This window comes from Tribolium castaneum, chromosome 8 (assembly GCF_031307605.1).
Source record: "Tribolium castaneum strain GA2 chromosome 8, icTriCast1.1, whole genome shotgun sequence".
In the NCBI taxonomy this organism is placed as follows: domain Eukaryota; kingdom Metazoa; phylum Arthropoda; class Insecta; order Coleoptera; family Tenebrionidae; genus Tribolium; species Tribolium castaneum.
Window position 1 is genome coordinate 15,537,728 of NC_087401.1, and position 17,037 is coordinate 15,554,764.

General features: G+C 29.4%; 2 protein-coding genes across 2 annotated transcripts; one reads left to right on the plus strand and one right to left on the minus strand.

The window, feature by feature from the left end:
- Nucleotides 1-325: 325 nt before the first annotated feature.
- On the plus strand, nucleotides 326-861 carry LOC654934 (synaptobrevin-1). The gene is made up of 2 exons (XM_961375.4): nucleotides 326-602; nucleotides 648-861. The coding sequence occupies exons 1-2, from the start codon at nucleotides 326-328 to the stop codon at nucleotides 719-721; spliced, it is 351 nt and encodes a 116-aa protein (XP_966468.1). The 3' UTR covers nucleotides 722-861.
- LOC103315203 (snRNA-activating protein complex subunit 1) lies at nucleotides 782-2,301 on the minus strand. Its single transcript, XM_008203288.3, has 3 exons — nucleotides 1,631-2,301; nucleotides 1,436-1,579; nucleotides 782-1,383 (listed from the first exon to the last, which is right to left on the minus strand). The coding sequence occupies exons 1-3, from the start codon at nucleotides 1,777-1,779 to the stop codon at nucleotides 837-839; spliced, it is 840 nt and encodes a 279-aa protein (XP_008201510.1). The 5' UTR covers nucleotides 1,780-2,301; the 3' UTR covers nucleotides 782-836.
- Nucleotides 2,302-17,037: the final 14,736 nt, after the last annotated feature.

Genomic DNA, 17,037 nt, shown 5'->3' on the forward strand with positions numbered 1-17,037 from the left:
CTAAAAGTTCGAATAAGTGCGCTAATGGCGCCAGTTTCGCGCTTGCCGGACTTTTCGCGCTTCCGCTAATGGCGACCAAAAGTTAGAACGTCAAATGCGTTAGTCACCACCTTTTTATTTATTTTCCGTTTAGTTTCGTTTAATTTGTTTAAATTCGGTTAAATTTGCGATTGCGTTGCGTCAACAGCGTGCTAATCTTGGCGTTTAATCATTTCAGTTAAGATAAGTGTTTATCTCAATTGTTCTTTTGTGTTGTTTTCTGTGTGGGTTGCGGTGAGTTTCCGATTTGTTTTTTTCGATAAATTTCCAAATCGTTTCGTTAGAAATGGAGAATCCGTCTGGAAGTCGCGCCCCCAACAAGCTGGAGCAAACCCAGGCTCAGGTGAATGAAGTTGTGGGGATTATGCGAGTCAATGTCGAGAAAGTGCTCGAAAGGGACCAGAAATTGTCCGAGTTGGACAGCAGGGCTGACGCCCTGCAAGAAGGGGGCAAACGCTTCGAGCAACAAGCGCAGAAACTGAAGCGGAAGTACTGGTGGAAGAACCTGAAAATGATGATTATTTTGGGGGTCATTGGGTTGGTGATTTTGATCATCATCATTGGTAAGGGAAGGCACCAAGTGACCTGACCTGACTGCTTTTTTACAGTCTCAGTTTCAAACTCAGTAGGCGGCGACTCCACCACTAAATCAGTTGAAGCCACGCCAGCGCCCACTCCGTGAAAACCGTAAAAAATCAATCAAACGTGGAAGTGCCTTGGGTTAATGCACAAATATGTCTAGTTTTATGTTATTAAATATTTAAAAATATTTTATTATAGTTCAGTATTGTGATGTTTCAATATATTATTTTTGATGTAGAAGGCGTGTCCAAATCCTGAGCTGTCAAAACCTTCCTATCGCCCCGATAGGTGGCGTTTGTGTTACTCATCGCCCGGTTTTTAACCTCATCCCCGCCACTTTGATTCAAATCATCAACGCACACTTCGTTATAAATTTGATTCAACTCCTCGTCCAATTTGCTCGGAAAAATGAACAGTTTCCCGCACTTTTCCATATATTTTCGGGCCAGTTGTTGATATTCGTCGTCGGTTTTTCTAAACTCGGCCAAATCTTCGTCTTCTTCGACCAAACTTTTGAATTTTTTCACACAACTATCATGCGATGTTTTTACGTTTATGTCACTATTTGACAAGTCGTAACGTCGCATAAACCGAGCTTCGAGTCCCAAAGGTTGGGCAAGTGCGCAATAATCGAAAACTTCATCCATTCGCATCTTATTATAAATAAAAACCAAATCTAGCGACTTGTTGGCTCTATGTATTTCACAAATTTCGCACAACTTGTCAAATTCAGTCTGTGTTAGCCTGATTTTCACCCAATTCCTACAAAAGCGATGCGTTTTTGTCAAAAGTTTGACGTTTGGTTGCGACTCACTTGATTGGTTGCTTGTAATATAAAGCGTAGAGCAAATAAACGGCGCCTGCTTGGATGTAGGCGTCGGACGAGAACAGAAATTTTTTTATTATGAAAAAACAGTTCTCAATAAACGCTTGAAGCATTAATATGTATTGTTGGTCCCTAAAAAATTAATTCTCTTCACTTTGTCTAAAACATACAAATAAAACTCACTTAAAAATCGACAAAAAACATTCACTTTTCCACAAATTTGCAAACGATGTGAAGCTGCAATTTTGGTATTGTTTGAATTTTTGTAAAAAATTCTCACAATCGGCTTGAAAAGCCATTGCCAGCTGGGCATCGTATTGGTAAACATTCATAATTTGATATTGGTGAAGACAGCACCAAAAATTGTGCTAGCACCATGAACATTACATTCGACCAGACAATCGCTGCGCGCATGGAGCTAGCACCATTTCCCCACCATTCTCGTTTTCTACAGCCAAGTTCACACCCGGAAAATTATCAAAATAATCGTAAATCATTATAAAAACATCAATAAGCTGTTACGCTGACTTGCATATCACATTTGTAGAACATTTCCCGACCATTCTAATGTGTTTCTATTGCAAATTAAAACTTAAATGCATTTAATTTCTGCATTTTTTTGTTCTCTTATTCACGCAATGCAAACTCATTTTTTTTCAACCCCTTTATATATTGCAATTTTCTTTTTATTTTTGCAGAAGATTAAGCCCATCGATAGGGCCTTCGACTGTGTTCGGACAAACATCCCTTAAGACCTTAACGATTTTTTAAAATTTATATAAAATTTCTCGATTTTTTGCAAACTGCGTTAAAAAAATTCGGATTTAAGGATTGCTCTAATTGGTCAAATTACTAAGTAATTTGTCCGGCAAGAACCACGTGGAGGTTTAGAGCATTCTTGCCAGGAAAAAAGGATAAAAGGATGAGGTAAACAATGTTTATTAGAAAATAAAAGGAAATAAAGGAATTATTGATACAACAAAAATACAACACAAAAATAAAATGGGCCTACCTTTGTAGGCTTCTGCGTTGGCTACTGTTTGTAGCAAAACATTAACAAAAAAATAAAAAGCAACACCAATAAAAAACTTTATTTGCATAAAAGTTACAATAAGCGACGTTAATCAATATTAAACAAAATAAAGAATATACAACAATACGTTTATAATATCAGTCATCTATTAAATTCAATACCTCAGTAGATAAATGCACCTACCTTCTTATCGCTTCCACGTTGGCTACCGTTTGTAGCATAAATAAATAATAACAATAAAAAAGAAACCAAAAAAAAATGTTTCTTTGCATTAAATTTTGAAGCCACTTTCATTCATTGAAATTAAAAGCAAAATTATTACGTGGCAATAAATTGTTTGAGTGTTTGATTTTATTTTAGTTACTGTATTTAAAATGAGTCACTCAAACTATGACTTTTCAACACCGTATTTAGACCCGGTGTACACGACATTTTAATCGCAATTAAATTTTAACGAATTATTGGTTCGCGAAATAAATAAATAAATAAATAAATAAATACGACACAACAATAAAATGGACGTACCTGTGTTTCGCTTCCACGTTGGCTACCGTTTGTAGCATAAAATAATAATAATAATAATAATAATGAAACCAAAAAAAAATATGTTTCTTTGCATTAAATTTTGAAGCCACTTTCATTCATTGAAATTAAAAGCAAAATTATTACGTGGCAATAAATTGTTTGAGTGTTTGATTTTATTTTAGTTACTGTATTTAAAATGAGGCACTCAAACTATGACTTTTCAACACCGTATTTAGAGCCGCTGTACACAACATTGTAATTGCAATTAAATTTTAACGAATTATTGGTTCGCGAAATAAATAAATAAATACGACACAACAATAAAATGGACGTACCTGTGTATCGCTTCCACGTTGGCTACCGTTTGTAGCATAAATAAATAAATAATAATAAAAATGAAACCAAAAAAAATATGTTTCTTTGCATTAAATTTTGAAGCCACTTTCATTCATTGAAATTAAAAGCAAAATTATTACGTGGCAATAAATTGTTTGAGTGTTTGATTTTATTTTAGTTACTGTATTTAAAATGAGGCACTCAAACTATGACTTTTCAACACCGTATTTAGAGCCGCTGTACACAACATTGTAATTGCAATTAAATTTTAACGAATTATTGGTTCGCGAAATAAATAAATAAATACGACACAACAATAAAATGGACGTACCTGTGTTTCGCTTCCACGTTGGCTACCGTTTGTAGCATAAATAAATAATAATAATAATAATAATAAAAAAGAAACCAAAAAAAAAATGTTTCTTTGCATTAAATTTTGAAGCCACTTTCATTCATTGAAATTAAAAGCAAAATTATTACGTGGCAATAAATTGTTTGAGTGTTTGATTTTATTTTAGTTACTGTATTTAAAATGAGGCACTCAAACTATGACTTTTCAACACCGTATTTAGAGCCGCTGTACACAACATTGTAATTGCAATTAAATTTTAACGAATTATTGGTTCGCGAAATAAATAAATAAATACGACACAACAATAAAATGGACGTACCTGTGTTTCGCTTCCACGTTGGCTACCGTTTGTAGCATAAATAAATAATAATAATAATAAAAAAGAAACCAAAAAAAAATGTTTCTTTGCATTAAATTTTGAAGCCACTTTCATTCATTGAAATTAAAAGCAAAATTATTACGTGGCAATAAATTGTTTGAGTGTTTGATTTTATTTTAGTTACTGTATTTAAAATGAGGCACTCAAACTATGACTTTTCAACACCGTATTTAGAGCCGCTGTACACAACATTGTAATTGCAATTAAATTTTAACGAATTATTGGTTCGCGAAATAAATAAATAAATACGACACAACAATAAAATGGACGTACCTGTGTTTCGCTTCCACGTTGGCTACCGTTTGTAGCATAAATAAATAATAATAATAATAATAAAAAAGAAACCAAAAAAAAAATGTTTCTTTGCATTAAATTTTGAAGCCACTTTCATTCATTGAAATTAAAGAGAAAATTATTAAGTGGCAATAAATTGTTTGAGTGTTTGATTTTGTTTATAGTTACTGTATTTAAAATGAGTCACTCAAACTATGACTTTTCAACACCGTATTTAGAGCCGGTGTACACGACATTTTAATCGCAATTAAATTTTAACGAATTATTGGTTTGTGAAATAAATAAATAAATAAATAAATACGACACAACAATAAAATGGACGTACCTGTGTTTCGCTTCCACGTTGGCTACCGTTTGTAGCATAAATAAATAATAATAATAATAATAAAAAAGAAACCAAAAAAAAATGTTTCTTTGCATTAAATTTTGAAGCCACTTTCATTCATTGAAATTAAAAGCAAAATTATTACGTGGCAATAAATTGTTTGAGTGTTTGATTTTATTTTAGTTACTGTATTTAAAATGAGGCACTCAAACTATGACTTTTCAACACCGTATTTAGAGCCGCTGTACACAACATTGTAATTGCAATTAAATTTTAACGAATTATTGGTTCGCGAAATAAATAAATAAATACGACACAACAATAAAATGGACGTACCTGTGTTTCGCTTCCACGTTGGCTACCGTTTGTAGCATAAAATAATAATAATAATAATAATAATGAAACCAAAAAAAAATATGTTTCTTTGCATTAAATTTTGAAGCCACTTTCATTCATTGAAATTAAAAGCAAAATTATTACGTGGCAATAAATTGTTTGAGTGTTTGATTTTATTTTAGTTACTGTATTTAAAATGAGGCACTCAAACTATGACTTTTCAACACCGTATTTAGAGCCGCTGTACACAACATTGTAATTGCAATTAAATTTTAACGAATTATTGGTTCGCGAAATAAATAAATAAATACGACACAACAATAAAATGGACGTACCTGTATATCGCTTCCACGTTGGCTACCGTTTGTAGCATAAAATAATAATAATAATAATAAAAATGAAACCAAAAAAAAATGTTTCTTTGCATTAAATTTTGAAGCCACTTTCATTCATTGAAATTAAAAGCAAAATTATTACGTGGCAATAAATTGTTTGAGTGTTTGATTTTATTTTAGTTACTGTATTTAAAATGAGGCACTCAAACTATGACTTTTCAACACCGTATTTAGAGCCGCTGTACACAACATTGTAATTGCAATTAAATTTTAACGAATTATTGGTTCGCGAAATAAATAAATAAATACGACACAACAATAAAATGGACGTACCTGTGTATCGCTTCCACGTTGGCTACCGTTTGTAGCATAAATAAATAAATAATAATAAAAATGAAACCAAAAAAAATATGTTTCTTTGCATTAAATTTTGAAGCCACTTTCATTCATTGAAATTAAAAGCAAAATTATTACGTGGCAATAAATTGTTTGAGTGTTTGATTTTATTTTAGTTACTGTATTTAAAATGAGGCACTCAAACTATGACTTTTCAACACCGTATTTAGAGCCGCTGTACACAACATTGTAATTGCAATTAAATTTTAACGAATTATTGGTTCGCGAAATAAATAAATAAATACGACACAACAATAAAATGGACGTACCTGTGTTTCGCTTCCACGTTGGCTACCGTTTGTAGCATAAATAAATAATAATAATAATAATAATAAAAAAGAAACCAAAAAAAAAATGTTTCTTTGCATTAAATTTTGAAGCCACTTTCATTCATTGAAATTAAAAGCAAAATTATTACGTGGCAATAAATTGTTTGAGTGTTTGATTTTATTTTAGTTACTGTATTTAAAATGAGGCACTCAAACTATGACTTTTCAACACCGTATTTAGAGCCGCTGTACACAACATTGTAATTGCAATTAAATTTTAACGAATTATTGGTTCGCGAAATAAATAAATAAATACGACACAACAATAAAATGGACGTACCTGTGTTTCGCTTCCACGTTGGCTACCGTTTGTAGCATAAATAAATAATAATAATAATAAAAAAGAAACCAAAAAAAAATGTTTCTTTGCATTAAATTTTGAAGCCACTTTCATTCATTGAAATTAAAAGCAAAATTATTACGTGGCAATAAATTGTTTGAGTGTTTGATTTTATTTTAGTTACTGTATTTAAAATGAGGCACTCAAACTATGACTTTTCAACACCGTATTTAGAGCCGCTGTACACAACATTGTAATTGCAATTAAATTTTAACGAATTATTGGTTCGCGAAATAAATAAATAAATACGACACAACAATAAAATGGACGTACCTGTGTTTCGCTTCCACGTTGGCTACCGTTTGTAGCATAAATAAATAATAATAATAATAATAAAAAAGAAACCAAAAAAAAAATGTTTCTTTGCATTAAATTTTGAAGCCACTTTCATTCATTGAAATTAAAGAGAAAATTATTACGTGGCAATAAATTGTTTGAGTGTTTGATTTTATTTTAGTTACTGTATTTAAAATGACGCACTCAAACTATGACTTTTCAACACCGTATTTAGAGCCAGTGTACACGACATTTTAATCGCAATTAAATTTTAACGAATTATTGGTTCGCGAAATAAATAAATAAATACGACACAACAATAAAATGGACGTACCTGTGTTTCGCTTCCACGTTGGCTACCGTTTGTAGCATAAATAAATAATAATAATAATAATAATAAAAAAGAAACCAAAAAAAAAATGTTTCTTTGCATTAAATTTTGAAGCCACTTTCATTCATTGAAATTAAAAGCAAAATTATTACGTGGCAATAAATTGTTTGAGTGTTTGATTTTATTTTAGTTACTGTATTTAAAATGAGGCACTCAAACTATGACTTTTCAACACCGTATTTAGAGCCGCTGTACACAACATTGTAATTGCAATTAAATTTTAACGAATTATTGGTTCGCGAAATAAATAAATAAATACGACACAACAATAAAATGGACGTACCTGTGTTTCGCTTCCACGTTGGCTACCGTTTGTAGCATAAATAAATAATAATAATAATAAAAAAGAAACCAAAAAAAAATGTTTCTTTGCATTAAATTTTGAAGCCACTTTCATTCATTGAAATTAAAAGCAAAATTATTACGTGGCAATAAATTGTTTGAGTGTTTGATTTTATTTTAGTTACTGTATTTAAAATGAGGCACTCAAACTATGACTTTTCAACACCGTATTTAGAGCCGCTGTACACAACATTGTAATTGCAATTAAATTTTAACGAATTATTGGTTCGCGAAATAAATAAATAAATACGACACAACAATAAAATGGACGTACCTGTGTTTCGCTTCCACGTTGGCTACCGTTTGTAGCATAAATAAATAATAATAATAATAATAAAAAAGAAACCAAAAAAAAAATGTTTCTTTGCATTAAATTTTGAAGCCACTTTCATTCATTGAAATTAAAGAGAAAATTATTAAGTGGCAATAAATTGTTTGAGTGTTTGATTTTGTTTATAGTTACTGTATTTAAAATGAGTCACTCAAACTATGACTTTTCAACACCGTATTTAGAGCCGGTGTACACGACATTTTAATCGCAATTAAATTTTAACGAATTATTGGTTTGTGAAATAAATAAATAAATAAATAAATACGACACAACAATAAAATGGACGTACCTGTGTTTCGCTTCCACGTTGGCTACCGTTTGTAGCATAAATAAATAATAATAATAATAATAAAAAAGAAACCAAAAAAAAATGTTTCTTTGCATTAAATTTTGAAGCCACTTTCATTCATTGAAATTAAAAGCAAAATTATTACGTGGCAATAAATTGTTTGAGTGTTTGATTTTGTTTATAGTTACTGTATTTAAAATGAGTCACTCAAACTATGACTTTTCAACACCGTACTTAGAGCCGGTGTACACGACATTTTAATTGCAATTAAATTTTAACGAATTATTGGTTCGCGAAATAAATAAATAAATAAATACGACACAACAATAAAATGGACGTACCTGTGTTTCGCTTCCACGTTGGCTACCGTTTGTAGCATAAATAAATAATAATAATAATAATAAAAAAGAAACCAAAAAAAAAATGTTTCTTTGCATTAAATTTTGAGCAAGCCACTTTCATTCATTGAAATTAAAGAGAAAATTATTACGTGGCAATAAATTGTTTGAGTGTTTGATTTTATTTTAGTTACTGTATTTAAAATGAGGCACTCAAACTATGACTTTTCAACACCGTATTTAGAGCCAGTGTACACGACATTTTAATCGCAATTAAATTTTAACGAATTATTGGTTCGCGAAATAAATAAATAAATAAATACGACACAACAATAAAATGGACGTACCTGTGTTTCGCTTCCACGTTGGCTACCGTTTGTAGCATAAATAAATAATAATAATAATAATAAAAAAGAAACCAAAAAAAAAATGTTTCTTTGCATTAAATTTTGAAGCCACTTTCATTCATTGAAATTAAAAGCAAAATTATTACGTGGCAATAAATTGTTTGAGTGTTTGATTTTATTTTAGTTACTGTATTTAAAATGACGCACTCAAACTATGACTTTTCAACACCGTATTTAGAGCCAGTGTACACGACATTTTAATCGCAATTAAATTTTTACGAATTATTGGTTCGCGAAATAAATAAATAAATACGACACAACAATAAAATGGACGTACCTGTGTTTCGCTTCCACGTTGGCTACCGTTTGTAGCATAAATAAATAATAATAATAATAAAAAAGAAACCAAAAAAAAATGTTTCTTTGCATTAAATTTTGAAGCCACTTTCATTCATTGAAATTAAAAGCAAAATTATTACGTGGCAATAAATTGTTTGAGTGTTTGATTTTATTTTAGTTACTGTATTTAAAATGAGTCACTCAAACTATGACTTTTCAACACCGTACTTAGAGCCGGTGTACACGACATTTTAATTGCAATTAAATTTTAACGAATTATTGGTTCGCGAAATAAATAAATAAATACGACACAACAATAAAATGGACGTACCTGTGTTTCGCTTCCACGTTGGCTACCGTTTGTAGCATAAATAAATAATAATAATAATAATAAAAAAGAAACCAAAAAAAAAAATGTTTCTTTGCATTAAATTTTGAAGCCACTTTCATTCATTGAAATTAAAAGCAAAATTATTACGTGGCAATAAATTGTTTGAGTGTTTGATTTTATTTTAGTTACTGTATTTAAAATGACGCACTCAAACTATGACTTTTCAACACCGTATTTAGAGCCAGTGTACACGACATTTTAATCGCAATTAAATTTTTACGAATTATTGGTTCGCGAAATAAATAAATAAATACGACACAACAATAAAATGGACGTACCTGTGTTTCGCTTCCACGTTGGCTACCGTTTGTAGCATAAATAAATAAATAATAATAAAAATGAAACCAAAAAAAATATGTTTCTTTGCATTAAATTTTGAAGCCACTTTCATTCATTGAAATTAAAAGCAAAATTATTACGTGGCAATAAATTGTTTGAGTGTTTGATTTTATTTTAGTTACTGTATTTAAAATGACGCACTCAAACTATGACTTTTCAACACCGTATTTAGAGCCGCTGTACACAACATTGTAATTGCAATTAAATTTTAACGAATTATTGATTCGCGAAATAAATAAATAAATACGACACAACAATAAAATGGACGTACCTGTGTTTCGCTTCCACGTTGGCTACCGTTTGTAGCATAAATAAATAATAATAATAATAATAAAAAAGAAACCAAAAAAAAAATGTTTCTTTGCATTAAATTTTGAAGCCACTTTCATTCATTGAAATTAAAAGCAAAATTATTACGTGGCAATAAATTGTTTGAGTGTTTGATTTTATTTTAGTTACTGTATTTAAAATGACGCACTCAAACTATGACTTTTCAACACCGTACTTAGAGCCGGTGTACACGACATTTTAATTGCAATTAAATTTTAACGAATTATTGGTTCGCGAAATAAATAAATAAATACGACACAACAATAAAATGGACGTACCTGTGTTTCGCTTCCACGTTGGCTACCGTTTGTAGCATAAATAAATAATAATAATAATAATAAAAAAGAAACCAAAAAAAAATGTTTCTTTGCATTAAATTTTGAAGCCACTTTCATTCATTGAAATTAAAAGCAAAATTATTACGTGGCAATAAATTGTTTGAGTGTTTGATTTTATTTTAGTTACTGTATTTAAAATGAGGCACTCAAACTATGACTTTTCAACACCGTACTTAGAGCCGGTGTACACGACATTTTAATTGCAATTAAATTTTAACGAATTATTGGTTCGCGAAATAAATAAATAAATACGACACAACAATAAAATGGACGTACCTGTGTTTCGCTTCCACGTTGGCTACCGTTTGTAGCATAAATAAATAATAATAATAATAATAAAAAAGAAACCAAAAAAAAATGTTTCTTTGCATTAAATTTTGAAGCCACTTTCATTCATTGAAATTAAAAGCAAAATTATTACGTGGCAATAAATTGTTTGAGTGTTTGATTTTATTTTAGTTACTGTATTTAAAATGAGGCACTCAAACTATGACTTTTCAACACCGTATTTAGAGCCGCTGTACACAACATTGTAATTGCAATTAAATTTTAACGAATTATTGGTTCGCGAAATAAATAAATAAATACGACACAACAATAAAATGGACGTACCTGTGTTTCGCTTCCACGTTGGCTACCGTTTGTAGCATAAATAAATAATAATAATAATAATAAAAAAGAAACCAAAAAAAAATGTTTCTTTGCATTAAATTTTGAAGCCACTTTCATTCATTGAAATTAAAAGCAAAATTATTACGTGGCAATAAATTGTTTGAGTGTTTGATTTTGTTTATAGTTACTGTATTTAAAATGAGTCACTCAAACTATGACTTTTCAACACCGTACTTAGAGCCGGTGTACACGACATTTTAATTGCAATTAAATTTTAACGAATTATTGGTTCGCGAAATAAATAAATAAATAAATACGACACAACAATAAAATGGACGTACCTGTGTTTCGCTTCCACGTTGGCTACCGTTTGTAGCATAAATAAATAATAATAATAATAATAAAAAAGAAACCAAAAAAAAAATGTTTCTTTGCATTAAATTTTGAGCAAGCCACTTTCATTCATTGAAATTAAAGAGAAAATTATTACGTGGCAATAAATTGTTTGAGTGTTTGATTTTATTTTAGTTACTGTATTTAAAATGAGGCACTCAAACTATGACTTTTCAACACCGTATTTAGAGCCAGTGTACACGACATTTTAATCGCAATTAAATTTTAACGAATTATTGGTTCGCGAAATAAATAAATAAATAAATACGACACAACAATAAAATGGACGTACCTGTGTTTCGCTTCCACGTTGGCTACCGTTTGTAGCATAAATAAATAATAATAATAATAATAAAAAAGAAACCAAAAAAAAAATGTTTCTTTGCATTAAATTTTGAAGCCACTTTCATTCATTGAAATTAAAAGCAAAATTATTACGTGGCAATAAATTGTTTGAGTGTTTGATTTTATTTTAGTTACTGTATTTAAAATGACGCACTCAAACTATGACTTTTCAACACCGTATTTAGAGCCAGTGTACACGACATTTTAATCGCAATTAAATTTTTACGAATTATTGGTTCGCGAAATAAATAAATAAATACGACACAACAATAAAATGGACGTACCTGTGTTTCGCTTCCACGTTGGCTACCGTTTGTAGCATAAATAAATAATAATAATAATAAAAAAGAAACCAAAAAAAAATGTTTCTTTGCATTAAATTTTGAAGCCACTTTCATTCATTGAAATTAAAAGCAAAATTATTACGTGGCAATAAATTGTTTGAGTGTTTGATTTTATTTTAGTTACTGTATTTAAAATGAGTCACTCAAACTATGACTTTTCAACACCGTACTTAGAGCCGGTGTACACGACATTTTAATTGCAATTAAATTTTAACGAATTATTGGTTCGCGAAATAAATAAATAAATACGACACAACAATAAAATGGACGTACCTGTGTTTCGCTTCCACGTTGGCTACCGTTTGTAGCATAAATAAATAATAATAATAATAATAAAAAAGAAACCAAAAAAAAAATGTTTCTTTGCATTAAATTTTGAAGCCACTTTCATTCATTGAAATTAAAAGCAAAATTATTACGTGGCAATAAATTGTTTGAGTGTTTGATTTTATTTTAGTTACTGTATTTAAAATGACGCACTCAAACTATGACTTTTCAACACCGTATTTAGAGCCAGTGTACACGACATTTTAATCGCAATTAAATTTTTACGAATTATTGGTTCGCGAAATAAATAAATAAATACGACACAACAATAAAATGGACGTACCTGTGTTTCGCTTCCACGTTGGCTACCGTTTGTAGCATAAATAAATAAATAATAATAAAAATGAAACCAAAAAAAATATGTTTCTTTGCATTAAATTTTGAAGCCACTTTCATTCATTGAAATTAAAAGCAAAATTATTACGTGGCAATAAATTGTTTGAGTGTTTGATTTTATTTTAGTTACTGTATTTAAAATGACGCACTCAAACTATGACTTTTCAACACCGTATTTAGAGCCGCTGTACACAACATTGTAATTGCAATTAAATTTTAACGAATTATTGATTCGCGAAATAAATAAATAAATACGACACAACAATAAAATGGACGTACCTGTGTTTCGCTTCCACGTTGGCTACCGTTTGTAGCATAAATAAATAAATAATAATAAAAATGAAACCAAAAAAAATATGTTTCTTTGCATTAAATTTTGAAGCCACTTTCATTCATTGAAATTAAAAGCAAAATTATTACGTGGCAATAAATTGTTTGAGTGTTTGATTTTATTTTAGTTACTGTATTTAAAATGACGCACTCAAACTATGACTTTTCAACACCGTATTTAGAGCCGCTGTACACAACATTGTAATTGCAATTAAATTTTAACGAATTATTGGTTCGCGAAATAAATAAATAAATACGACACAACAATAAAATGGACGTACCTGTGTTTCGCTTCCACGTTGGCTACCGTTTGTAGCATAAATAAATAATAATAATAATAAAAAAGAAACCAAAAAAAAATGTTTCTTTGCATTAAATTTTGAAGCCACTTTCATTCATTGAAATTAAAAGCAAAATTATTACGTGGCAATAAATTGTTTGAGTGTTTGATTTTATTTTAGTTACTGTATTTAAAATGAGTCACTCAAACTATGACTTTTCAACACCGTACTTAGAGCCGGTGTACACGACATTTTAATTGCAATTAAATTTTAACGAATTATTGGTTCGCGAAATAAATAAATAAATAAATAAATACGACACAACAATAAAATGGACGTACCTGTGTTTCGCTTCCACGTTGGCTACCGTTTGTAGCATAAATAAATAATAATAATAATAATAAAAAAGAAACCAAAAAAAAAATGTTTCTTTGCATTAAATTTTGAAGCCACTTTCATTCATTGAAATTAAAAGCAAAATTATTACGTGGCAATAAATTGTTTGAGTGTTTGATTTTGTTTATAGTTACTGTATTTAAAACGAGTCACTCAAACTATGACTTTTCAACACCGTATTTAGAGCCGGTGTACACGACATTTTAATCGCAATTAAATTTTAACGAATTATTGGTTCGCGAAATAAATAAATAAATACGACACAACAATAAAATGGACGTACCTGTGTTTCGCTTCCACGTTGGCTACCGTTTGTAGCATAAAATAATAATAATAATAATAATAAAAAAGAAACCAAAAAAAAAATGTTTCTTTGCATTAAATTTTGAAGCCACTTTCATTCATTGAAATTAAAAGCAAAATTATTACGTGGCAATAAATTGTTTGAGTGTTTGATTTTGTTTATAGTTACTGTATTTAAAATGAGTCACTCAAACTATGACTTTTCAACACCGTATTTAGAGCCGGTGTACACGACATTTTAATCGCAATTAAATTTTAACGAATTATTGGTTTGCGAAATAAATAATTAAATACGACACAACAATAAAATGGACGTACCTGTGTTTCGCTTCCACGTTGGCTACCGTTTGTAGCATAAATAAATAATAATAATAATAATAAAAAAGAAACCAAAAAAAAAATGTTTCTTTGCATTAAATTTTGAAGCCACTTTCATTCATTGAAATTAAAAGCAAAATTATTACGTGGCAATAAATTGTTTGAGTGTTTGATTTTATTTTAGTTACTGTATTTAAAATGACGCACTCAAACTATGACTTTTCAACACCGTATTTAGAGCCAGTGTACACGACATTTTAATCGCAATTAAATTTTTACGAATTATTGGTTCGCGAAATAAATAAATAAATACGACACAACAATAAAATGGACGTACCTGTGTTTCGCTTCCACGTTGGCTACCGTTTGTAGCATAAATAAATAAATAATAATAAAAATGAAACCAAAAAAAATATGTTTCTTTGCATTAAATTTTGAAGCCACTTTCATTCATTGAAATTAAAAGCAAAATTATTACGTGGCAATAAATTGTTTGAGTGTTTGATTTTATTTTAGTTACTGTATTTAAAATGACGCACTCAAACTATGACTTTTCAACACCGTATTTAGAGCCGCTGTACACAACATTGTAATTGCAATTAAATTTTAACGAATTATTGATTCGCGAAATAAATAAATAAATACGACACAACAATAAAATGGACGTACCTGTGTTTCGCTTCCACGTTGGCTACCGTTTGTAGCATAAATAAATAAATAATAATAAAAATGAAACCAAAAAAAATATGTTTCTTTGCATTAAATTTTGAAGCCACTTTCATTCATTGAAATTAAAAGCAAAATTATTACGTGGCAATAAATTGTTTGAGTGTTTGATTTTATTTTAGTTACTGTATTTAAAATGACGCACTCAAACTATGACTTTTCAACACCGTATTTAGAGCCGCTGTACACAACATTGTAATTGCAATTAAATTTTAACGAATTATTGGTTCGCGAAATAAATAAATAAATACGACACAACAATAAAATGGACGTACCTGTGTTTCGCTTCCACGTTGGCTACCGTTTGTAGCATAAATAAATAATAATAATAATAAAAAAGAAACCAAAAAAAAATGTTTCTTTGCATTAAATTTTGAAGCCACTTTCATTCATTGAAATTAAAAGCAAAATTATTACGTGGCAATAAATTGTTTGAGTGTTTGATTTTATTTTAGTTACTGTATTTAAAATGAGTCACTCAAACTATGACTTTTCAACACCGTACTTAGAGCCGGTGTACACGACATTTTAATTGCAATTAAATTTTAACGAATTATTGGTTCGCGAAATAAATAAATAAATAAATAAATACGACACAACAATAAAATGGACGTACCTGTGTTTCGCTTCCACGTTGGCTACCGTTTGTAGCATAAATAAATAATAATAATAATAATAAAAAAGAAACCAAAAAAAAAATGTTTCTTTGCATTAAATTTTGAAGCCACTTTCATTCATTGAAATTAAAAGCAAAATTATTACGTGGCAATAAATTGTTTGAGTGTTTGATTTTGTTTATAGTTACTGTATTTAAAACGAGTCACTCAAACTATGACTTTTCAACACCGTATTTAGAGCCGGTGTACACGACATTTTAATCGCAATTAAATTTTAACGAATTATTGGTTCGCGAAATAAATAAATAAATACGACACAACAATAAAATGGACGTACCTGTGTTTCGCTTCCACGTTGGCTACCGTTTGTAGCATAAAATAATAATAATAATAATAATAAAAAAGAAACCAAAAAAAAAATGTTTCTTTGCATTAAATTTTGAAGCCACTTTCATTCATTGAAATTAAAAGCAAAATTATTACGTGGCAATAAATTGTTTGAGTGTTTGATTTTGTTTATAGTTACTGTATTTAAAATGAGTCACTCAAACTATGACTTTTCAACACCGTATTTAGAGCCGGTGTACACGACATTTTAATCGCAATTAAATTTTAACGAATTATTGGTTTGCGAAATAAATAATTAAATACGACACAACAATAAAATGGACGTACCTGTGTTTCGCTTCCACGTTGGCTACCGTTTGTAGCATAAAATAATAATAATAATAAAAATGAAACCAAAAAAAAAATGTTTCTTTGCATTAAATTTTGAAGCCACTTTCATTCATTGAAATTAAAAGCAAAATTATTACGTGGCAATAAATTGTTTGAGTGTTTGATTTTGTTTATAGTTACTGTATTTAAAATGAGTCACTCAAACTATGACTTTTCAACACCGTATTTAGAGCCGGTGTACACGACATTTTAATCGCAATTAAATTTTAACGAATTATTGGTTCGCGAAATAAATAAATAAATACGACACAACAATAAAATGGACGTACCTGTGTTTCGCTTCCACGTTGGCTACCGTTTGTAGCATAAATAAATAATAATAATAATAAAAAAGAAACCAAAAAAAAATGTTTCTTTGCATTAAATTTTGAAGCCACTTTCATTCATTGAAATTAAAAGCAAAATTATTACGTGGCAATAAATTGTTTGAGTGTTTGATTTTATTTTAGTTACTGTATTTAAAATGAGGCACTCAAACTATGACTTTTCAACA

What these genes read in the sequence shown, in the direction of transcription:
- LOC654934 (XM_961375.4), top strand. Translation starts at nt 326, where the DNA reads ATGGAGAATCCGTCTGGAAGTCGCGCCCCCAACAAGCTGGAGCAAACC. An exon ending in GATTTTGATCATCATCATTG is followed by an intron (nt 603 to 647) that starts GTAAGGGAAGGC and finishes GCTTTTTTACAG; the next exon opens with TCTCAGTTTCAAACTCAGTA.
- LOC103315203 (XM_008203288.3), bottom strand. Translation starts at nt 1,779, where the DNA reads ATGAATGTTTACCAATACGATGCCCAGCTGGCAATGGCTTTTCAAGCC. An exon ending in TGTTTTTTGTCGATTTTTAA is followed by an intron (nt 1,580 to 1,630) that starts GTGAGTTTTATT and finishes TTAATTTTTTAG; the next exon opens with GGACCAACAATACATATTAA. An exon ending in TATTACAAGCAACCAATCAA is followed by an intron (nt 1,384 to 1,435) that starts GTGAGTCGCAAC and finishes TCGCTTTTGTAG; the next exon opens with GAATTGGGTGAAAATCAGGC.